General features: G+C 43.9%; 2 protein-coding genes across 2 annotated transcripts; one reads left to right on the forward strand and one right to left on the reverse strand.

Annotated features, from left to right (window-relative positions):
* The first annotated feature begins 3485 nt into the window (after positions 1 to 3485).
* LOC123190376 (chaperone protein DnaJ) lies at positions 3486 to 6139 on the forward strand. The gene is made up of 4 exons (XM_044603003.1): positions 3486 to 3780; positions 5425 to 5521; positions 5611 to 5665; positions 5751 to 6139. Exons 1-4 carry the CDS (start codon positions 3646 to 3648, stop codon positions 5854 to 5856), a joined length of 393 nt encoding a protein of 130 aa, XP_044458938.1. The 5' UTR covers positions 3486 to 3645; the 3' UTR covers positions 5857 to 6139.
* Positions 6140 to 7516: 1377 nt separating this feature from the next.
* Positions 7517 to 10561, reverse strand: LOC123186044 (F-box/FBD/LRR-repeat protein At1g78750). Its single transcript, XM_044597837.1, has 4 exons — positions 9350 to 10561; positions 9163 to 9237; positions 8896 to 9078; positions 7517 to 8756 (listed from the first exon to the last, which is right to left on the reverse strand). Exons 1-4 carry the CDS (start codon positions 10289 to 10291, stop codon positions 8418 to 8420), a joined length of 1539 nt encoding a protein of 512 aa, XP_044453772.1. The 5' UTR covers positions 10292 to 10561; the 3' UTR covers positions 7517 to 8417.
* Between the last annotated feature and the right edge of the window lie 12717 nt (positions 10562 to 23278).

Genomic DNA, 23278 nt, shown 5'->3' on the forward strand with positions numbered 1-23278 from the left:
TCTTGCCAATCTTATGCTTCCAGGACTATCGCTACCGCTTAGTGATAAAGTAAAGCATTACAGCGCACAATTGCATTGCATACAATAAAGCGACAACCATATGGCTCCTGCCAGTTGCCGATAACTTGGTTACAAAACATGATCATCTCATACAATAAAATTTAGCATCATGTCTTGACCATATCACATCACAACATGCCCTGCAAAAACAAGTTAGACGTCCTCTACTTTGTTGTTGCAAGTTTTACGTGGCTGCTACGGGCTTAAGCAAGAACTAATCTTACCTACGCATCAAAAACCACAACAATAGTTTGTCAAGTTGGTGTTGTTTTAACCTTCGCAAGGACCGGGCGTAGCCACACTCGGTTCAACTAAAGTTGGAGAAACTGACACCCACCAGCCACCTGTGTGCAAAGCACGTCGGTAGAACCAGTCTCGCGTAAGCGTACGCGTAATGTCGGTCCGGGCAAAGTATGACATGCTGATAAGCAGTATGACTTATATCGCCCACAACTCACTTGTGTTCTACTCGTGCATATAACATCAACACATAAAACCTAGGCTCGGATGCCACTGTTGGGGAACGTAGTAATTTCAAAAAATTTCCTACGCACACGCAAGATCATGGTGATGCATAGCAACGAGAGGGGAGAGTGTTGTCTACGTACCCTCGTAGACCGAAAGCGGAAGCGTTATATCAACGCGGTTGATGTAGTCGTACGTCTTCACGGCCCGACCGATCAAGCACCGAAACTACGGCACCTCCGAGTTTTAGCACACGTTCAGCTCGATGACGATCCCCGGACTCCGATCCAGCAAAGTGTCGGGGAAGAGTTCCGTCAGCACGACGGCGTGGTGACGATCTTGATGTTCTACCGTCGCAGGGCTTCGCCTAAGCACCGCTACAATATTATCGAGGATTATGGTGGAAGGGGGCACCGCACACGGCTAAGAAAACAATCACATGGATCAACTTGTGTGTCTAGGGGTTCCCCCTACCCCCGTATATAAAGGAGCAAGGGGAGGAGGCCGGCCGGCCCTATGGCACGCCAAGGAGTCCCCCCTCTCCTAGTCCAATTCGGACCAGGGGGGAGGAGGCGCGCGGCCCACCCTGGCTACCCTTCTCTCTCTCCACTAAGGCCCATATGGCCCATTACTTCTCCCGGGGGGGGGTCCGGTAACCCTCCAGTACTCCGGTTTTCTCCGAAATCACCCGGAACACTTCCGGTGTCCGAATATAGTCGTCCAATATATCAATCTTTATGTCTCGACCATTTCGAGACTCCTCGTCATGTCCGTGATCACATCCGGGACTCCGAACTAACTTTGGTACGTCAAAACCAATAAACTCATAATATAACTGTCATCGAAACCTTAAGCGTGCGGACCCTACGGGTTCGAGAACAATGTAGACATGACCGAGACACGTCTCCGGTCAATAAACAATAGCGGAACCTGGATGCTCATATTGGCTCCTACATATTCTACGAAGATCTTTTATTGGTCAGACCGCATAACAACATACGTTGTTCCCTTTGTCATCGGTATGTTACTTGCCCGAGATTCGATCGTCGGTATCTCAATACCTAGTTCAATCTCGTTACCGGCAAGTCTCTTTACTCGTTCCGTAATACATCATCTCGCAACTAACTCATTAGTTGCATTGCTTGCAAGCTTAGGTGATGTGTATTACCGAGAGGGCCCAGAGATACCTCTCCGACAATCGGAGTGACAAATCCTAATCTCGAAATACGCCAACCCAACATTTACCTTTGGAGACACCTGTAGAGCTCCTTTATAATCACCCAGTTACGTTGTGACGTTTGGTAGCACACAAAGTGTTCCTCCGGCAAACGGGAGTTGCATAATCTCATAGTCATAGGAACATGTATAAATTATGAAGAAAGCAATAGCAACATACTAAACGATCGGGTGCTAAGCTAATGGAATGGGTCATGTCAATCACATCATTCTCCTCATGATGTGATCCCGTTAATAAAATAACAACTCTTTGTTTATGGTTAGGGAACATAACCATCTTTGATTAACGAGCTAGTCAAGTAGAGGCATACTAGTGACACTCTGTTTGTCTATGTATTCACACATGTATTATGTTTCCGGTTAATACAATTGTAGCATGAATAATAAACATTTATCATGAAATAAGGAAATAAATAATAACTTTATTATTGCCTCTAGGGTATATTTCCTTCAGCATTAAGCATAGAAAAGTCATAGCAACATCAATCTCAGAACATAGTGGATACTAGGGATCAAACCCTAACAAAACTAACTCGATTACATGATAAATCTCATCCAACCCATCACCGTCCAGCAATCCTACAATGGAATTACTCACGCACGGCGCTGAGCATCATGAAATTGGTGATGGAGGATGGTTGATGATGACGATGGCGACGAATTCCCCTCTCCGGAGCCCCGAACGGACTCCAGATCAGCCATCCCGAGAGGTTTTAGGGCTTGGCGGCGGCTCCGTATCGTAAAACGCGATGAATCCTTCTCTTTGATTTTTTTCTTCCCGAAACCAAATATATAGAGTTGGAGTTGAGGTCGGAGGAGCTCCAGGGGGCCCACGAGGTAGGGGGGCGCGCCCCCACCCTTGTGGACAGGTGGTGGGCCCCCTGACCTTCATCTTTTGCGAGGATTTTTTATTATTTCTGAAAAGTTGCTCCGGAAAGTTTCAGGTCATTCCGAGAACGTTTTTTTCTGCACATAAATAACACCATAGCAATTCTGCTGAAAACAACGTCAGTCCGGGTTAGCTCCATTCAAATCATGCAAGTTAGAGTCCAAAACAAGGGCAAAAGTGTTTGAAAAAGTAGATACGACGGAGACGTATCAGGCGGCCCCGCGGACCGATTCCGCCCGCAGATTTGGCCAAATCCCCGGCGGCGGGCGGGCGGAAGCAAGGGCGGTCGGCGGCGGAAGGAGGGGGGAAACGCGCAGGCTGAAATGTCCCTCCCGCCAATTACTTCTGTGTAATGCAGGGCACCACAGCCGCGAGGGGGAAACCCGCGTATTCCCGGGTTGGGGTCGGGATTTTGCCGCGCCCCTCAAAATTTTTTACGGGTCGGGGCAGGATGCGAGGTCTGAACGGGCAGGTTTTTCCGCCCCTACCCACATTTTGGCGGTTATTTTGCGGGTCGGGGACGGATGCGGGGTCTGCTAGAGTTGCTCTAAAAAACAAATCATAATTTGGAATATTTCCAAACCAGTCAACCTGATCCCTAGACCACGACCATGTTAGACGCGAACCATGCCGCTGCTGACATCTCGCCGCCACCGCCAGAGATATTGATATTCACCGCTTGCAAGACTGATTAAGTAAATCCGAAGATGCAAAACATAGATTAATTTTAAAAAATCAGAATTTTTTAAATTTTGGATCGTGTGTTGCACTTACATAACTACTACTAGTTCTCAAAAACAAAAACAAAATGTTAAACCAACCCAAAACGGTTGGCTCGAAAGTTCATTGTGAAGAACATGTAAAGCCCAAAGATCCGACGTCCAACTAGTGAGAGCTCAAAGTGGCCCAATTATCAGTGGATAACGCAACCCTGAAAATGTTTGAGAGGCTTCTGGAAATCCGTGGTGTAGTAAGCGGCTAGGCGGTAGCCACCGATGCCTGCGACGCCGGCGGCCAGCACCGGGTGCGCTGGGCTGCCGGCGCAACCTCCGACGAGCTCACTCCCCGGATTTGAAGGCCCCCCTAGCCGGCTGGGCGTTCGGAGGCCGGCATGGGTCGTCCGCACCGAGGTGAGCTGAACTTTTCCCCCTTTGTCCCATTCCTTCTGCTCTGTTCCCGTGTCCGCAATTCGTCGAACAATTGATAGGCTGGAAGCACATAGTTTAGACCTTTAGCAACAGTAGCTCGTATTCTCTTCACGGGACTGCTTTGGCTGCAAGGCGTCTGTGAATTGTTCATCTATGTAGTGTGGTCTGGCAGCGTCCCGTTGAAGAGCGGTGCAGAAGAAACAAGAAAGGGTGGGGAAAAAATAGCAGGAATCCAAAATGAAAGGTGAAATAAACAGAAAATTAGGCAGAGCTTGTATTTTTGTTCTCGCGGCCTTTTAGAACAGTGAGGTGGAAGTGGAACTGCTTGTACTTCCAGGTAGTTTTTGGGATATTATGGTAATGGTAAGGCTGAGAAGCATGGAGAATGGATGTTGCACAAGTTGCCCGAGTGGCTGAGTGGGTGGGGGTAAGCAGCATTGCAGAATGAGTAAGTCATGCAATCCGGTAGGAGTGGCCAGTTCATGTGCAAATATTGCGGTAGACAACTTCAGTTATGCATCAAATGCTTGTTTGCAGACAGAATAACCAGAGTTACATGTAAACCTTGGATTGATTTTTCAGAGGAAAAGGCCCATTTCATTGAGCTGAAACCAAATAGTTTACATGAACGCACTCGGGAGTAGGCTGACATGCCAAATCCAGTGGAAACTAAGTACTCTACTAGAAATTACAGCAAGGAAAACAAGCAATGCCCAAAGTTCAGGGAAGGGAACAGGCTACATTCTTTATGGGTTCGGAAAATATGACCATTGCACGACACACAGCACAAGTACGAAATCAGAACACAAGCCAGTGCCTTCAAGGTCCCAGTGGACTCTTGAGCCAGACGCTGTCTTCAAGCAGACTGCGGGAGGATTCCTGTGCACACTTCGCTAACCCAGCAATGTTGGCTTCCCAAGCAGCAGCAGCCTCAGGCCGGCAGACCAGATAGCGACGACAGCTTCAGCCACCACCCACTGCCCAGTTAGCCTGGATTTGGCCACGTCAGTGGAGGTGGGCTCCTGGCCAGCACCCATAAAGAACTTGTGATCTCCAGAATGCACTCTTTTGCATGATCGGAGCATAGAATTGCCCACTGAGAGCATGCTACAGCTATGCCCTTCAGAACTATCTGCACACCAAGCCATGAACATCTGTTAAAGCAGAGTTCATTTCTATGTTTCCTGAGAGCCCATAAGGTTGCAGGATGAACAAGGTTGATTGCCTGATGTTCTTGTTACTAACCCACCACTTAGCAACATACTCAAAGTCCACAGAACAGTTAGTCCCAAAGAGGGTCTTGATAGCTTGGATTGTTGGCACGGTGATTCTTGTGACAGAACCACAGAAGACAAAACATACTCATGGTCGAGTTTTATACTGGATAAATAAATTAAACAAAGTATCAATACGACGATGTATTATCTTGCCGCTTCCCTTGTGATCCTCCACCAAGTTCAGGGTATAGGAGGTTTTCACCTTGCAGGAGAAATGAGAAATAGCCAGATAGGACACCATGTCAGGCCAGATATACATTAGATGGTGCAAATAATTGAACATTGTGTGTCATTCTTTCACTTATTAATTGGTCAGTCCTCTGTTTTCTTAGTTGTGACCATGATGCAGTCTAATGTTAGGAGAGAAAGACCAAAACGACCTGATCCTCCATGCACCATCTGCAAAGGCACTGGGACAATAAATTGCCGCAACTGTTTCGGTAGAGGTGTCTATTTTACTCCCAAGCTATTTTCTCTTGCTAGTATGTTGATCTGTACTATCAGTTCTCATGAAAATCGGGCCTGAAATGTGCAGGAAGAATAAATCATGTCGATCTCGCCGTGCTCCCCAAGGGAGAATGGCCGCAATGGTGAGGACACCCCTACTCATATACGTCTAGCATACTGAGGTACTGAACACTGGCACATCCCTCTAACATAACTTTCAATTGTCAGGTGCCAAATATGCGGGGGTAGCGGCCTAGATTACTGCCACCGGTGCCATGGAACAGGTGAATATCGAGAACCCATGGGCTTTCACTTCACAGTCAATAGGAAATGAGTGTCGCACAGGCAGTGTTGGAAGGCCGGCCAAGTCAAATGGTCAGGAAAAAAAATGTCCCATTGAGGCCATAGGATTAACATTTGAATGAGCTGTGTGAAGTTACTGTGAAAACTTTGATCTTATGCTAATGCTGCAGAATTTTCTTGCCAGCAAAGAAACATTAGATGTAGATTATGATCAGAGGCTAAGGGTCTTCAGTTTTATCAACCGGCTAAATTTGTGTATGAATGACAGTGTGCATCTGAATGCTTTGTTCGAAAGAAGATGCCGATTTACCGCATCTGAGCACGTTACATAGGCATGCTGCATTTGTGTTGTAACCCATCGTTCCAAAGTTGAGCTTTCTACAGCTAAAACCGTAGATGGTTGTTTTGGTACAACAGTGTAGAAACAGGTTTTATTCCGTTTTCCTGATACAAGAGGATTTGTAGACTGCTATGCTTGGATCAGAAAACTGAGAACAAGTATTGGGGTGATGTGGTGTTTGGATATTTTTAGATCAGAGTTGCTAATGCACAATTGTTTCAATATTTGTAGAAGTACGGATGAGTGGCAGAAAGGTAAGGCACTGCCCCAGCGTTGTATCATGAACTGCAGGTCTGAAACCGTAAGCTGTGAGAGACTGAGAGCGCAGACCACAGCGTAACAGATCTCCGGGGGAATGCTTTGCACTCGGGATATAGAAGGTGGATATGTCCACGGCCGGTGTTGTCCATCAGGATCCCCTTCGGCCTCTTCACTGACATGTCTGCTGAATGAAACAAAGCTATCACTGCCCACCAGTGAGCGCCATTGCCTTTGCCTGCATACAAACATGGACTGAGCGATGGACTTGACAGGAAGCCGCTAGGATCTCGGCCACTCGCTTCTGCCGGCGGCTTTCTGTTGATTTCTTTTCTTCAACACATCCTATTCTTCACGTCGTTAAAATACGCCTCGAGTGCTGCGTACCAGGTTTTTTTGCCCCATATTTAACTTTACAGTACACTAGTATAAACAGTGGATTTCCCTGGAATGCATCAAACCGGAAAGCGTACTATCTTCCCTTATTTTTGAACTTGTTTCGCTTCTGAAGTTGATGCAAAATGCTTTTCGTTTCCAATGTATCATCTGAAACCAGTTAGGGCTCCACTGTTCTATCATCCCTTATTTTTGAACTCGTTTCGCTTCTGAAGTTGATGCAAAATGCTTTTCGTGTCCAGTGTATCATCTGAAACCAGTTAGGGCTCCACTGTTCTATCATCCCTTATTTTTTAACTCATTTCGCTTCTAAAGTTGATGCAAAATGCTTTTCGTTTCCAGTGTATCATCTGAAACCAGTTAGGGCTCCACTGTTCTATCAAAATAAAAATTCAGACTTGGCCGATCAGGCACACTGAAGCAATGCAAGGCTTCCTTGCTGCGTCAGTTTGTACTCCCTTCGTCCGGAAAAGCTTGTCCTCGAATGGACGTATCTTGCTAGATACGTCCATTCGAGGGACAAGTTTGGGACAAGTTTTTTCAGACGGAGGGAGTACCAACATTCATAGCTGAGTGTTCTTAAAAAAACATTCATAGCTGAGCTGCTCTTGAAAAGTCGAAGAAGGGCCGACACTCCTAGTATGAGTGCATTAGCTTACCTATTCATATTCAAAGTTAAAGTAAGCCAGCCATTCCCATTTGGAAAGGACAAACTCTCTCATAAAATGGCCCAGGGAAACAAGTCACAATAGACATAGCACATAAAGTTCAGTGAGGAAACGGTAACTCGAAGCAAAGCTGATAAATTTGGAACCACATAGCAAGCATCAAGGACAATCTAAATCGACATTACAAGACATTGAAAGCATTTGATACTTTCTTGGCAAGAGAGAAAATCATGTTCGTTGTTTACACGGTACCTTGATTTTCTCCCATCTTATACGACATGTTATGCAATTCTTGGAAATATTACTAGGCTTACACATTGTCCCTTCAGCTGAAACAAAGCAGACAGTTGTACATATTGATCCTCCACGGGGAATGAAATCAGAATGATCAGGGAAGTCTGTACGCAAGACAAACTCCGTTCATCCTGTGGTTACTGGAAACCTGAAAATCTCATATGTTAACCCTACAAAAAGGCATAGAGAAGATAAACATACTCTTTGTCGAAAAAGAAGATAAACATACTGTAAACAGGGATTTTGACTTCAAGTCTAACCAAGCCAGATGGCCTAATTGCAGGACGCCACACAAACCCTTAGCAATACATCTGTAACGAGATCATAAGAAATTTCATGGCAATGACATAAAATTAACACTTGCAGTTGCAGAACTTTGCATAGAAATGGAAACCGCCCCTGACTCGAGGGCAGGCTTGAGTTTTATAAACACGAATAACATTATAATATATCTAGCAGGACATTATATCCCCTTCAATACTTGTTGCATACAAATCAGCATGATGGGTTGCCTCATTGATAGCCTAATGCATCAATATCATATGCTGATCCTTAACATGCCACAGCAGTCAAAAGGCAGGCCTGGTGCTACAATATAACAAGCTATAGGGCCATAATTGGACTTGTGACTGGCAACTAAACTTCGGCAAAGACATCTGAATGAAATGGCTGGGTTGCAGCATCGTCCAACTTGCTGAGAATTATTTTTCCATTTGCCACAGCTTCTCCAACAAGTAAGAGATCTGCCTTCTGAATACCAGTCACATCCAATGGAACCAAACTGGGAGTAACTAGTAGAAGTTTATGGAGAGAGCTAGCTTTCCTCAACAAAAAGCACACTAGCTGCAGCTCAATGCGGTTCCAGTTGAAGTTTGTAATCTTTACCACCTTAAGGTTTTCCAAAACATCCTCGGGCGGCTCTACCCGCACATGGTCAGATGCATCCACCAAGGGCCCACTGGGGATGCTAGGGAGCTGCAAGCACAAATCACAGCCATTCAGAGGCATTACAATCAAATGAAAACACAACAACGATGCCAATGCAATAAGATGACAGAATGAGTACTGAGCAAATCAACTTAAGCTGGAGTTAAAGGTGTAAAGGGTGTAAGACCTGCACGAAAAGCCTCTCCAGATTACAACAGTGGCTGTTCTTTAGGAACACATAGATGTTCGCAAGCTCAGGGGCCTTCATATCTAACATAAGCAGTTGTAGTTCAGTCATGCTTCGAAAGAAGTCGCCGCCAATCTTGGCCGATTCGGCATGTGAGATTCCATTGGGCAAGGAAGACACAACCTAAGATGGCATTGAAGGTTAACAAAACAGTCCATGATTTCAGATATCGCAAATCAAACCAGAGTCCAGCAGAGAAGTGCATACAAAGAGGACATTGCTGCAGATGGTGAGGGCAGTGAGTTTCCAGCATACACGGCTTTCGAACCAGTGGCTGAACACCTGATAAAGTGCAAAGGTTAACAGAGTTCAGTGATATGAGCAAGATAATCATCATGGTAACTTCTGAACTCTGAAGAAAAATCGACAAGAATTCTTCCAATAGCCAGTAGACCTTTTGGCAGATGCGGACATTGCAGCTTCTCTGGGCGTCGAAGCAGATGTAGAGGTCGGCAAATGAGGCGCTGTCCGGGAGATAGAATGACGAGAGGAAACCGCCGGTGTAGCGAAACGACCGGAGGCTAGAAACCGCCGCGACGTCCACCTCGATGAGCCAGCCGCACCCTGCGATGGTGACGCTCCTCAGTTTGCGCCCCGTCGCTGCCGTCACGGCGATTCGACGGAGGGCCGAGCAGGAGTGCAGGCCGAGGACGCGGAGGCGAGGGCACAGGGCCAGCATCCTCGCCAAACCCCTGTCGTCCACGGGGACCGAGTGGAGGCGGACGACCTCGAGGGCGGAGCACGGTCGCGCGGCCCTGCTGTGGAGGCCGGAGACCCCAATGCCGCGGAGCGAGAGGCGCGCGAGGTCCGGGCCGGCCGCCGCCGGAAAGGGGAAGCGGAGGGTGGTGGCCTTTGTTGGGGTGGCCGGGGAGGGCGGCTTCTCCGGCAGCTCGACGCGGAGGTCCTCGACGCCGAAGCGGGCGGCGGCGTCGAGGTAGCGGCCGAACTGGCGGGCGCCCATGGCGGGGTTGTCGGCGACGAGCGAGTAGCGGTCGAGGCGGCCGCGCCGCCCCTGCGATTGGCGCAGCTCGAGGCACTCGAGCAGTTTCTTTGACGACGGGGAGGAGCAGGGGCGGATGTGGTGGTGGAGGAAGGCGCCGGCGTTGCCGTCGTCCTGCCAGCGGCGCTTCCAGAGGTCGCGCCAGGCGCGGGAGAGCGCCCCCGTGCGGATTGCCGACGGCAGCGGGAGCAAGGACAGGATGTGCAGCTGCATCGCCTCCGGTAGCGCCGAGATGCGGTCGGCTGCCTCCACCGCCGCGCCGAAATGGATGGATGGATCTTCTGCCGGCAGCCGCGGCCTCTTCGCGGTGGCGGCGCCGTCGGATTCCAGCGACATTGTCCTCCCCAGTCCCCTCTGCACTCACTCGCTCGCTCGCTCGCGCTGCTGCCGACTGTGCTGGTGGGATGTTGAAAGGGCCGGAGCGGGAGAGTCAGTGACTGTTGAAAGGGCCGGAGCGGGAGAGCAGCGGCGGCGCGCGGCGCGGGAGCAGCAGGCGGCGGGGAGGCGGGGCAGGCGAGCAGCTGAGCAGCGGCGGCGCGTGGCTGGCTGGCTTGTCCTCCGGTAGGGAACTCGGAATGGACTGGACTGGAAACGGGGGCTGGCTAGTGGTGCGTTCGTGCGTGGGCTGGCGCTGGATTGGGCCTTGATGGGCTACTGGATGGCTGCGCCGCAGGCCGTATAAAAATATCACTATCACAACAATTTGGTAACCCCCCCCCCCCCCCCCCCCCCCCCCCCCCTCAACAAGAAAAGAAAAACAATTTGTTAACTTCTCTAAATGCCTAAGAAATGTTGCCTTCTCTAGAAAATTGTGAACTGCCAGCAGTATCATTTTCTTATAACTTTACTTCCTCTTTATTAACTACCTCCATAGCCTAATACGAGACGTTATTGCATTTCAAATGCAATAACGTCTTATATTATGGTGCGGAGGGAGCAGTAAGCAGGTTTACATATTTGATCAATAGAGAAAGTAGCTCATAAGGATCATCTTCAGCCCACTCATTACAAAACGAAGATACGTAGCTATTTGGTTAATTCATGTGCAACAACATTAGCTTCTCCCGGACAATACTCAAAGGATGTAGAGACGAATTCACACGCCAGGTGATAACAGTTATCAATGATGGCAGCAACATTACCAGTAAAATTGCTAACATATCTGCCACAATGTTAAATAAGAATGGTGACATGCAGTCCCCTTGCCTGAATCTCTTCAGGGTTTGAAAATAATGACCACTGACCTTAACTCAGCACTCACAACTTGAACATAAGAAGCCACTTGTTTCCTCCATTTATCCGCAAAACATTTTATGCAAAGGGCTTGTTGAAGAAAAGACCACTTTATTTTGTCATAGTCTTATTCAAAATCCATCGTAAAGATAACTAGGTCGAGTTTCTTAGGCCCTGCTTGTTTTAGCTTTGCTTGAATTTTAATCACCTGTGGATTTGCTTTAGTGGCAAAGCTGATTCTGCGAATCAGCTTCGCCACCGAAGTACACTTTGACGTACTTTAGCCAATTGCACTAAAAATGGCCTGAATCCAGCTTCACTAGCAAAGCTGATTTGAAATAGCTGTTCGTTTCAGATTCCATATCCAGCTTCGCTGGTAAAGCTAAATCTAGTCCCAAAATTCGAAACAAACATGACCTTAGTGTGGAGCCCATGGACCGTCTCATTAAGGACCACCACTCCCTCAAGAATATTGCGACCATGCATATGAAGGAAATATGCCCTAGAGGCAATAATAAAGTTGTTATTTTATATTTCCTTATTCATGATAAAGGTTTAGTATTCATGCTAGAATTGTACCGATCGAAAACTTAAATACATGTATCAATATATAAACAAATACCATGTCCCTAGTAAGCCTCTACTAGACTAGCTCGTTCATCAAAGATGGTTATGGTTTCCTAACCATAGACATGTGTTGTCATTTGATAACGGGATCATATCATTAGGAGAATGATGTGATGGACTAGACCCATCCGTTAGCTTAGCATATTGATCGTTCAGTTTTATTGTTATAGCTTTCTTCATGTCAAATACATACTCCTTTGACTATGAGATTATGCACCTCTCGAATACTGGAGGAATACCTTTGAAGGAAATATGCCCTAGAGGCAATAATAAAGTTGTTATTTATATTTCCTTATATCATGATAAATGTTTATTATTCATGCTAGAATTGCAATAATCGGAAACTTAGTACATGTGTGGATACATAGACAAATAGAGTGTCCCTACTATGCCTCTACTTGACTAGCTCGTTAATCAAAGATGGTAAGTTTCTTAGCCATAGACATCTGTTGTCATTTGATGAATAGGATCACATCATTAGAGAATGATGTGATGGACAAGACCCATCCGTTAGCTTAAGCATAATGATCATTTAGTTTTTATTGTTATTACTTTCTTCATGACTTATACATGTTCCTCAGACTATGAGATTATGCAACTCCCGAATATCGAAGGAACACATTGTGTGCTATCAAACGTCACAACGTAACTGGGTGATTATAAAGATGCTCTACAGGTGTCTCCGATGGTGTTTGTTGAGTTGGAATAGATCGAGATTAGGATTTGTCACTTCGTGTATCGAAGAGGTATCTTTGGGCCCTCTCGGTAATGCACATCACTATATGAGCCTTGCAAGCAATGTGACTAATGAGTTAGTCACAGGATGATGCATTACAGAACGAGTAAAGAGACTTGCCGGTAACGAGATTGAACTAGGTATGATGATACCGACGATCGAATCTCGGGCAAGTAACATACCGATGACAAAGGGAACAACGTATGTTGTTATGCGGTTTGACCGATAAAGATCTTCGTAGAATATGTAGGAGCCAATATAAGCATCCAGGTTCCGCTATTGGTTATTGGCCGGAGATGTGTCTCGGTCATGTCTACATAGTTCTCGAACCCATAGGGTCCGCACGCTTAACGTTCGATGACAATTTGTATTATGAGTTATGTGATTTGATGAAACCGAAGTTTGTTCGGAGTCCCGGATGAGATCACGGACATGACGAGGAGTCTCAAAATGGTCGAGACATAAAGATTAATATATTGGAAGGTTATGTTTGGACACCGGAATGGTTTCGGAAAGGTTCGGGCATTTTCTGGAGTATCGGGGGTTACCGGAACCCCCCCGGGAGTTAATGGGCGTTCATGGGCCCTAGTGGAGAGAGGAGGCGGCGGCCAGATGGTGGCGCCCCCCCAAGCCCAAACCGAATTGGACTAGGGTTGGGCCCCCCTTTCCTTCTCTTCTCCCCCTCCTTCCCTCCTTCTCCTTGTGGGAATAGGAAAGGGGGGGGGCGAATCCTACTTGGACCGGGAGTCCAAGTAGGACTCCCCCCATGGCGCGCCCCCTTGGGCCGGCCACCTCTCCTCCCCCTTTATATGCGTGGGAGGGGGCACCCCAAAGGCACACCAAGTCTTCTCTTAGCCGTGTGTGGTGCCCTCCTCCAAAGTTACACACCTCGGTCATATCGTCGTAGTGCTTAGGCGAAGCCCTGCGCTGGTAACTTCATCATCACCGTCGCCACGCTGTCGTGCTGACAGAACTCTCTCTCGGCCTCAACTGGATCAAGAGTTCGAGGGACGTCATCGAGCTGAATGTGTGTTGAACGTGGAGGTGTCGTACGTTCGGTGCTTGGATCGGTTAGATCGTGAAGACGTTCGACTACATCAATTGCGTTACTAAACGCTTCCTCTTTCGGTCTACGAGGGTACGTGGACACACTCTCCCCTCTCGTTGCTATGGATCTCCTAGATAGATCTTGCGTGATCGTAGGTAAAAATATTAAAATACTACGTTCCCCATCAGTGGCATCCGAGCCAGGGCTGTGCGTAGATGTTATATGCAAGAGTAGAACACAATGAGTTGTGGGCGATAATAGTCATACTGCTTACCAGCAACGTCTTACTTTGTTTCGGTGGTATTGTGGCCCGGACCGACATTACATGGCCGCGTTCATGAGACTAGTTCTACCGACGTGCTTCGCACACAGGTGGCTAGCGGGTGTCTGTTTCTCCAACTTTAGTTGAATCGAGTTTGACTATGCCCGATCCTTGTTGAAGGTTAAAACAGCACACTTGATGAAAAATCGTTGTGGTTTTGATGCGTAGGTAAGAACGGTTCTTGCTAGAAGCCCGTAGCAGACACGTAAAACTTGCAACAACAAAGTAGAGGACGTCTAACTTGCTTTTTGCAGGGCTTGTTGTGATGTGATATGGCCAAGACGTGATGATATATAAATTGTTGTATGAGATGATCATGTTTTGTAACAGTTATCGGCAACTGGCAGGAGCCATATGGTTGTCGCTTTATTATATGAAATGCAATCGCCATGTAATTGCTTTACTTTATCACTAAGCGGTAGCGATAGTCGTAGAAGCAATAGTTGGCGAGACAACAACGATGCTACGATGAAGATCAAGGTGTCAAGCTGGTGACGATGGTGATCATGACGGTGCTTTGGAGATGGAGATCAAAGGCACAAGATGATGATGACCATATCATATCACTTATTTTGATTGCATGTGATGTTTATCCTTTATGCCTCTTATTTTGCTTAGTACGACGGTAGCATTATAAGATGATCCCTCACTAAATTTCAAGGTACAAGTGTTCTCCCTGAGTATGCACTGTTGCTACAGTTCGTCGTGCCGGGACACCACGTGATGATCGGGTGTGATAAGCTCTATGTTCACATACAATGGGTGCAAGCCAGTTTTGCACACGCAGAATACTCGGGTTAAACTTGACGAGCCTAGCATATGCAGATATGGCCTCGAAACAGTAAGACCGAAAGGTCGAACATGAATCATATAGTAGATATGATCAACACAATGATCTTCACCATTGAAAGCTACTCCATCTCACGTGATGATCGGACATGGTTTAGTTGATATGGATCATGTGATCATTTAGATGACTAGAGGGATGTCTATCTAAGTGGGAGTTCTTAAGTAATATGATTAATTGAACTTTAATTTATCATGAACTTAGTACCTGATAGTAGTTTGCATGTCTATGTTGTTGTAGATAAATGGCTCGTGCTATTGTTCCTTTGAATTTTAAGGCCTTCCTAGAGAAAGCTAAGTTGAAAGATGATGGTAGCAACTACACGGACTGGGTCCGTAACTTGAGGATTATCCTCATTTGCTGCACATAAGAATTACGTCCTGGAAGCACCGCTAGGTGCAAGACCCGCTGCAGGAGCAACTCTGGACGTTATTAACGTCTGGCAAAGCAAAGCTGGTGACTACTTGATAGTTCAGTGTGCCATGCTTTACGGCTTAGAATCGAGACTTCAACGATGTTTTGAACATCATGGAGCATATGAGATGTTCCAGGAGTTGAAGTTAATATTTCAAGCAAATGCCCGAATTGAGATATATGAAGTCTCCAATAAGTTCTACAGCTGCAAGATGGAGGAGAATAGTTCTGTCAGTGAACATATACTCAGAATGTCTGGGTACCACAACCACTTGACTCAACTGGGAGTTAATCTTCCTGATGATAGTGTCATTGACAGAGTTCTTCAATCACTGCCACCAAGCTACAAAAGCTTCATGATGAACTATAATATGCAAGGGATGGATAAGACAATTCCCGAGCTCTTCGCGATGCTAAAGGCTGCGAAGGTAGAAATCAAGAAGGAGCATCAAGTGTTGATGGTTAACAAGACCACTAGTTTCAAGAAGAAGGGCAAAGGGAAGAAGGGGAACTTCAAGAAGAACGGCAAGCAAGTTGCTGCTCAAGTGAAGAAGCCCAAGTCTGGACCTAAGCCTGAGACTGAGTGCTTCTACTATAAAGGGACTGGTCATTGGAAGCGGAACTGCCCCAAGTCTTTGGCGGATAAGAAGGATGGCAAAGTGAAAGGTATATTTGATATACATGTTATTAATGTGTACCTTACTAATGCTCGTAGTAGCGCTTGGGTATTCGATACTGGTTTTGTTGCTCATATTTGCAACTCGAAACAGGGGCTACAGATTAAGCGAAGATTGGCTAAGGATGAGGTGACGATGCGCGTGGGAAATGGTTCCAAAGTCGATGTGATCGCGGTCGACACACTACCTCTACATCTACCTTCGGGATTAGTTTAGACCTGAATAATTATTATTTGGTGCCAGCATTAAGCATGAACATTATATCTCGATCTTGTTTGATGCGAGACGGTTATTCATTTAAATCAGAGAATAATGGTTGTTTTATTCATATGAGTAATATCTTTTATGGTCATGCACCCTTGTTGAGTGGTCTACTTTTATTGAATCTCGATAGTAGTGATACACATATTCATAGTATTGAAGCCAAAAGATACAAGTTTAATAATGGTAGTGCAACTTATTTGTGGCACTGCCGTTTAGGTCATATTGGTGTAAAGCGCATGAAGAAACTCCATGCTGATGGGCTTTTGGAATCACTTGATTATGAATCACTTGATGCTTGCGAACCATGCCTCATGGGCAAGATGACTAAGACTCCGTTCTTCGGAACAATGGAGTGAGCAACAGACTTATTGGAAATAATACATACTGATGTATGCGTGTTGATGCTCGTTGTGGGTATTGTTATTTTCTGACCTTCACAGATGATTTGAGCAGATATGGGTATATCTACTTGATGAAACATAAGTCTGAAACATTTGAAAAGTTCAAAGAATTTCAGAGTGAAGTGGAAAATCATCGTAACAAGAAAATAAAATTTCTACGATCTGATCATGGAGGTGAATATTTGAGTTATGAGCTTGGTCTTCATTTGAAACAATGTGGAATAGTTTCAAAACTCACGCCACCTAGAACACCACAGCGTAATGGTGTGTCCGAACGTCGTAACCACACTTTATTAGATATGGTGCGATCTATGATGTCTCTTACTGATTTACCGCTATCGTTTTGGGGTTATGCTTTAGAGACAGTGATACGTCCATTTTGCATCATGCTTTTATATCGATATTTATTGCATTATGGGATATTATTACACATTATGTCACAATACTTATGCATTTTCTCTCTTATTTAACAAGGTTTACATGAAGAGGGAGAATGCCGGCAGCTGGAATCCTGGGCTGGAAAAGGAGAAAATATTAGAGACCTATTCTGCGTAACTCCAAAAGTCCTGAAACCCCACGAAAGTCAGTTTTGGAATATATTAAAAATATTGGGCGAAGAAAGCACAAGAGGGGGGCCACCAGCTATCCACGAGGGTGGAGGGCGCACCCTACCCCCTGCCTCATGGGCCACCTGGCAGGCCTCCGATGCCCATCTTCTGGTATAAGGTGTCTTTTGCCCTAGAAAAAATTATAAGGAAGCTTTCGGGACGAAGCGCCGCCCTCTCGAGGTGGAACCTGGGCAGAACCAATCTAGGGCTCCGACGGGGCTGTTCTGCCGGGGAAACATCCCTCTGAGAGGTGGAAATCGTCACCATCGTCACCACCATCGATCCTCTCATCGGGAGGGGGTCAATATCCATCAACATCTTCACCAGCACCATCTCCTCTCAAACCATAGTTCATCTCTTGTATCTGATCTTTGTCTCAAAACCTCAGATTGGTACCTGTGGGTTGCTACTAGTGTTGATTACTCCTTGTAGTTGATGCTAGTTGGTTTATTCGGTGGAAGATTATATGTTCAGATCCTTTATGCATATTAACACCCCTCTGATTATGAACATGAATATGATTTGTGAGTAGTTACGTTTGTTCCTGAGGACATGGGAGAAGTCTTGTTATAAGTAGTCATGTGAATTTGGTATTCGTTCGATATTTTGATGAGATGTATATTGTCTTTCCTCTAGTGGTGTTATGTGAATGTCGACTACATGACACTTCACCATTATTTGGGCCTAGAGGAAGGCATTGGGAAGTAATAAGTAGATGATGGGTTGCTAGAGTGACAGAAGCTTAAACCCTAGTTTATGTGTTGCTTCGTAAGGGGCTAATTTGGATCCATATGTTTCATGCTATGGTTAGGTTTACCTTAATACTTCTTTTGTAGTTGCGGATGCTTGCAAGAGGGGTTAATCATAAGTGAGATGCTTGTCCAAGGAAGGGCAGTACCCAAGCACCGATCCACCCACATATCAAATTATCAAAGTAACAAACGCGGATCATATGAGCATGATGAAAACTAGCTTGATGATAATTCCCATGTCCTCAGGAGCGCTTTTCTTTATATAAAAGTTTGTCCAGGCTTGTCCTTTGCTACAAAAAGGATTGGGACACCTTGCTGCACCTTGTTTACTTTTGTTACTTGTTACCCGTTACGAATTACCTTATCACAAAACTATCAGTTACCGATAATTTCAGTGCTTGCAGAGAATACCTTACTAAAAACCGCTTTTCATTTCCTTCTGTTCCTCGTTGGGTTCGACACTCTTACTTATCGAAAGGACTACAATAGATTCCCTATACTTGTGGGTCATGCAGACTCTTTTCTGGCGCCGTTGCCGGGGAGTGAAACACCTTTGGTAAGTGGAATTTGGTAAGGAAAAATTTATATAGTGTGCTGAAATTTACTGTCACTTGTTACTATGGAAAGTAATCCTTTGAGGGGCTTGTTCGGGGTATCTTCATCCCGACCAGTAGAGCAAGGAGTTGCTCCTCAACCTACTGAACCTATTGAAAATGTTTACTTTGAAATTCCTTCGGCTATGATAGAGAAACTGCTAGCTAATCCTTCTACAGGAGACGGAACATTACATCCTGATATGCACCTAATCTATGTGGATGAAGTTTGTGGATTATTTAAGCTTGCAGGTATGCCCGAGGATGTTATGAAGAAGAAGGTCTTCCCTTTATCTTTGAAGGGAAAGGCATTGACATGGTTTAGGCTATGTGATGATATTGGATCATGGAACTACAACCGATTGAAATTGGAATTTCATCAGAATTTTTATCCTATGCATGTGGTTCATCATGATCGTAATTATATATATATATATATATATATATATATAATTTTTGGCCTCGCGAAGGAGAAAGTATCGCTCAACCTTGGGGGAGGCTTAAGTCAATGTTATATTCATGCCCCAATCATGAGCTCTCAAGAGAAATTATTATTCAAAATTTGTATGCTCGACTTTCTCTCAATAATCGCTCCATGCTCGATAGTTCTTGTACTGGTTCTTTTATGATGAAGACTATTGAATTCAGATGGGATTTATTGGAAAGAAATAAATGCAACTCTGAAGATTGGGAACTCGATGATGGTAAGGAGTCAGGTATAACACCTAAGTTTGATTGTGTCAAATCTTTTATGGATACCGATGCTTTTCGTGAATTTAGCACTAAATATGGACTTGACTATGAGATAGTAGCTTCTTTCTGTGAATCATTTTCTACTCATGTTGATCTCCCTAAGGAGAAGTGGTTTAAATATCATCCTCCCATTGAAGTAAAAGTAGTTGAACCTATTAAAGTTGAAGAAAATACTATCACTTATAATGTTGATCCTATTGTTCCTACCGCTTATATTGAGAAACCACCTTTCCCTATTAGAATAAAGGATCATGCTAAAGCTTCAACTATGGTTCGTAAGAGTAATGCTAAAACACCTACATCCCCTGAGAAAATTAAAGTTGAACCTAGTGTTGCTATGGTTAAAGATCTCTTGGCCGATAATATTGATGGGCATGCTATTTACTTCTGTGATGAAGCTGCTAGAATTGCTAGACCCAATACTAAAAATACACATAGACCTGTTGTAGGCATGCCTGTTGTTTCTGTGAAAATAGGAGATCATTGCTATCATGACTTCTGTGATATGGGTGCTAGTGCAAGTGCAATACCTCATTCCTTATACAAAGAAATTATGCATGATATTGCACCTGCTGAGATAGAAGAGATAGATGTTACAATTAAGCTTGCCAACAGAGATACTATTTCACCAGTTGTGATTGTTAGAGATGTTGAAGTCTTGTGTGGGAAAGTTAAATATCCTACTGATTTTCTTGTTCTTGGTTCCCCACAAGATGACTTTTGTCCCATTATATTTGGTAGACCCTTCTTGAATACTGTTAATGCTAAGATAGACTGCAAAAATGATATTGTTTCTGTTGGTTTAGGGGATATGTCTCATGATTTTAATTTTGCTAAATTTCGTAGACAACCCCAAGATAAAGAATTGCCTAGTAAAGATGAAATTATTGGTCTTGCTTCTATTGCCGTGCCTCCTAATGATCCTTTAGAACAATATTTGCTAGACCATGAAAATGATATGTTTATGAATGAAAGAAGGGAAATAGATGAAGTATTCTTTAAACAGGGACCTATTTTGAAACACAACTTGACTGTTGAAATTCTAGGGGATCCTCCCCCACCCAAGGGTGATCCTGTGTTTGAGCTTAAACCATTACCTGATACTCTTAAATATGCTTATCTTGATGAAAAGAAGATATGTCCTGTTATTATTAGTGCTAACCTTTCAGAGCAGGAAGAAGAGAATTATTGAAAACTCTGAAGAAGCACCATGCTGCTATTGGATATACTCTTGATGATCTTAAGGGCATTAGCCCCACTCTATGCCAGCACAAAATAAAATTGGAAAAAGATGCTAAACCGGTTGTTGATCACCAACGACGGTTAAATCCTAAGATGAAAGAAGTGGTAAGAAAAGAAATACTAAAGCTTCTGGAGGCAGGTATAATTTATCCCGTTGCCGATAGTCCGTGGGTAAGTCCTGTCCATTGTGTCCCTAAAAAGGGAGGTATTACTGTTGTTCCTAATGATAAAGATGGATTTATCCCACAAATAGTTGTTGTAGGATATAGAATGGTAATTGATGTCCGCAAACTAAATAAAGCTACTAGAAAAGATCATTACCCTTTACCTTTTATTGATCAAATGCTAGAAAGATTATCCAAACATACACATTTTTGCTTTCTAGACGGTTATTATGGTTTCTCTCAAATGCCTGTGTCGAAAGAGGATCAGGAAAAGACCACTTTTACTTGCCCTTTTGGTACCTTTGCTTATAGATGTATGCCTTTTGGTTTACGTAATGCACATGCTACTTTTCAAAGATGTATGACTGCTATATTCTCTGACTTTTGTGAAAAGATTGTTGAGGTTTTCATGGATGATTTCTCCGTGTATGGAACTTCTTTTGATGATTGCTTAAGCAACCTTGATCGAGTTTTGCAGAGATGTGAAGAAACTAATCTTGTCTTGAATTGGGAGAAGTGCCACTTTATGGTTAATGAAGGAATTATCTTGGGGCATAAAGTTTCTGAAAGAGGTATTAAAGTTGGTAAAGCTAAAGTTGATGCTATTGAAAAGATGTCGTGCCCAAAGGACATCAAAGGTATAAGAAACTTCCTTGGTCATGCCGGTTTTTATAGGAGGTTCATTAAAGACTTCTCAAAAATTTCTAGGCCTCTGACTAATCTCTTACAAAAGATGTTCCTTTTGTCTTTGATGATGATTGTATAGAAGCATTTGAAATACTTAAGAAAGCCTTGATTTCTGCACCTATTGTTCATCCACCTGATTGGAATTTACCCTTTGAAATTATGTGTGATGCTAGTGATTATGCTGTAGGTGCTGTTCTAGGACAAAAAGTTGATAAAAAATTAAATGTTATCCAATATGCTAGTAATTAAAACTCTAGACAGTGCCCAGAGAAATTATGCTACTACTGAAAAGGAATTTTTAGCAGTTGTATTTGCTTGTGATAAGTTTAGACCTTATATTGTTGATTCTAAAGTAACTGTTCACACTGATCATGCTGCTATTAAATACCTCATGGAAAAGAAAGAAGCTAAACCTAGACTTATTAAATGGGTCCTCTTGCTACAAGAATTTGATTTGCATATTATTGATATAAAGGGAGCTTAGAACCCCGTTGCAGACAATTTGTCTAGGTTAGAAAATGTTCTTGATGACCCGCTACCTATAGATGATAGCTTTCCTGATGAACAATTAGCTGTCATAAATGCTTCTCGTACTGCTCCACGGTATGCTGATTATGCTAATTACATTGTTGCTAAATTTATACCACCTAATTTCACATACCAGCAAAAGAAAAAGTTTTTCTACTATTTAAGACATTACTTCTGGAATGACCCACACTTTTATAAAGAAGTAGTAGATGGTGTTATTAGACGTTCTGTACCTGAGCATGAACAGGAACATATCCTATGCAAGTGTCACTCTAAGGCTTATGGAGGACACCACGCTGGAGATAGAACTGCACATAAGGTATTGCAATCCGGTTTTTATTGGCCTACTCTCTTCAAAGATGCTCGTAAGTTTTTCTTGTCTTGTGATGAATGTCAAAGAATTGGTAATATTAGTAGACGTCAAGAAATGCCTATGAATTATTCACTTGTTATTGAACCATTTGATGTTTGGGGCTTTGATTATATGGGACCGTTTCCTTCCTCTAATGGGTTTACACATATTTTAGTTGTTGTTGATTATGTTACTAAGTGGGTAGAAGCTATTCCAACTAGTAGTGTTGATCATAACACCTCTATTAATATGCTTCAAGAAGTTATTTTTCCGAGGTTTGGAGTCCCTAGATATTTAATGACTGATGGTGATTCACATTTTATTCATGGTGCTTTTCGTAAAATGCTTGCTAAGTATGATGTTAATCATAGAATTGCATCTCCATACCACCCACAATCTAGTGGTCAGGTAGAACTGAGTAATAGGGAGATTAAATTAGTTTTGCAAAAGACTGTTAATAGATCTAGAAAGAATAGGTCCAAGAAACTTGATGATGCGTTATGGGCCTATAGAACTGCATATAAAAATCCTATGGGTATGTCTCCGTATAAAATGGTTTATGGAAAAGCATGTGACTTACCTCTCGAACTAGAACATAAGGCATATTGGGCCATTAAAGAGCTCAATTATGATTTCAAACTTGCTGTGAGAAGAGACTTTTTGACATCAGATCTCTTGATAAGTGGAGAACCCAGGCCTATGAGAATGCCAAACTATTTAAAGAAAAAGTTAAAAGATGGCATGACAAAAGGATACAAAAGCATGAGTTTAATGTAGGTGATTATATTCTGTTATACAACTCTCGTTTAAGATTTTTTGCAGGAAACTTCTCTCTAAATGGGAAGGTCCTTAAGTTATCGAGGAGGTCTATCATTTTGGTGTCATAAAAATCAACAACTTCGAAGACACAAATCCGAAGGTGGTGAACAGTCAAAGAATCAAACATTATATCTCAGGTAATCCCATAAATGTTGAAACCAATGTTATTAACACCGTAACCCTGGAGGAGTACATAAAGGACACTTTCCAGAACATTTCAGACTCCGAAAAGGAATAGGTATGTGGTACGGTAAGT

Source organism: Triticum aestivum, chromosome 2A, assembly GCF_018294505.1.
Source record: "Triticum aestivum cultivar Chinese Spring chromosome 2A, IWGSC CS RefSeq v2.1, whole genome shotgun sequence".
Classification (NCBI taxonomy): Eukaryota; Viridiplantae; Streptophyta; class Magnoliopsida; order Poales; family Poaceae; genus Triticum; species Triticum aestivum.

Coding starts and splice junctions, on each gene's coding strand:
- LOC123190376 (XM_044603003.1), top strand. CDS start 3,646: ATGCCTGCGACGCCGGCGGCCAGCACCGGGTGCGCTGGGCTGCCGGCG. Junction 3,781..5,424: donor CATGGGTCGTCCGCACCGAG/GTGAGCTGAACT, acceptor ACCATGATGCAG/TCTAATGTTAGGAGAGAAAG. Junction 5,666..5,750: donor AAGGGAGAATGGCCGCAATG/GTGAGGACACCC, acceptor TTCAATTGTCAG/GTGCCAAATATGCGGGGGTA.
- LOC123186044 (XM_044597837.1), bottom strand. CDS start 10,291: ATGTCGCTGGAATCCGACGGCGCCGCCACCGCGAAGAGGCCGCGGCTG. Junction 9,079..9,162: donor TCTGCAGCAATGTCCTCTTT/GTATGCACTTCT, acceptor ATGCCATCTTAG/GTTGTGTCTTCCTTGCCCAA. Junction 8,757..8,895: donor TGGAGAGGCTTTTCGTGCAG/GTCTTACACCCT, acceptor TTGTGCTTGCAG/CTCCCTAGCATCCCCAGTGG.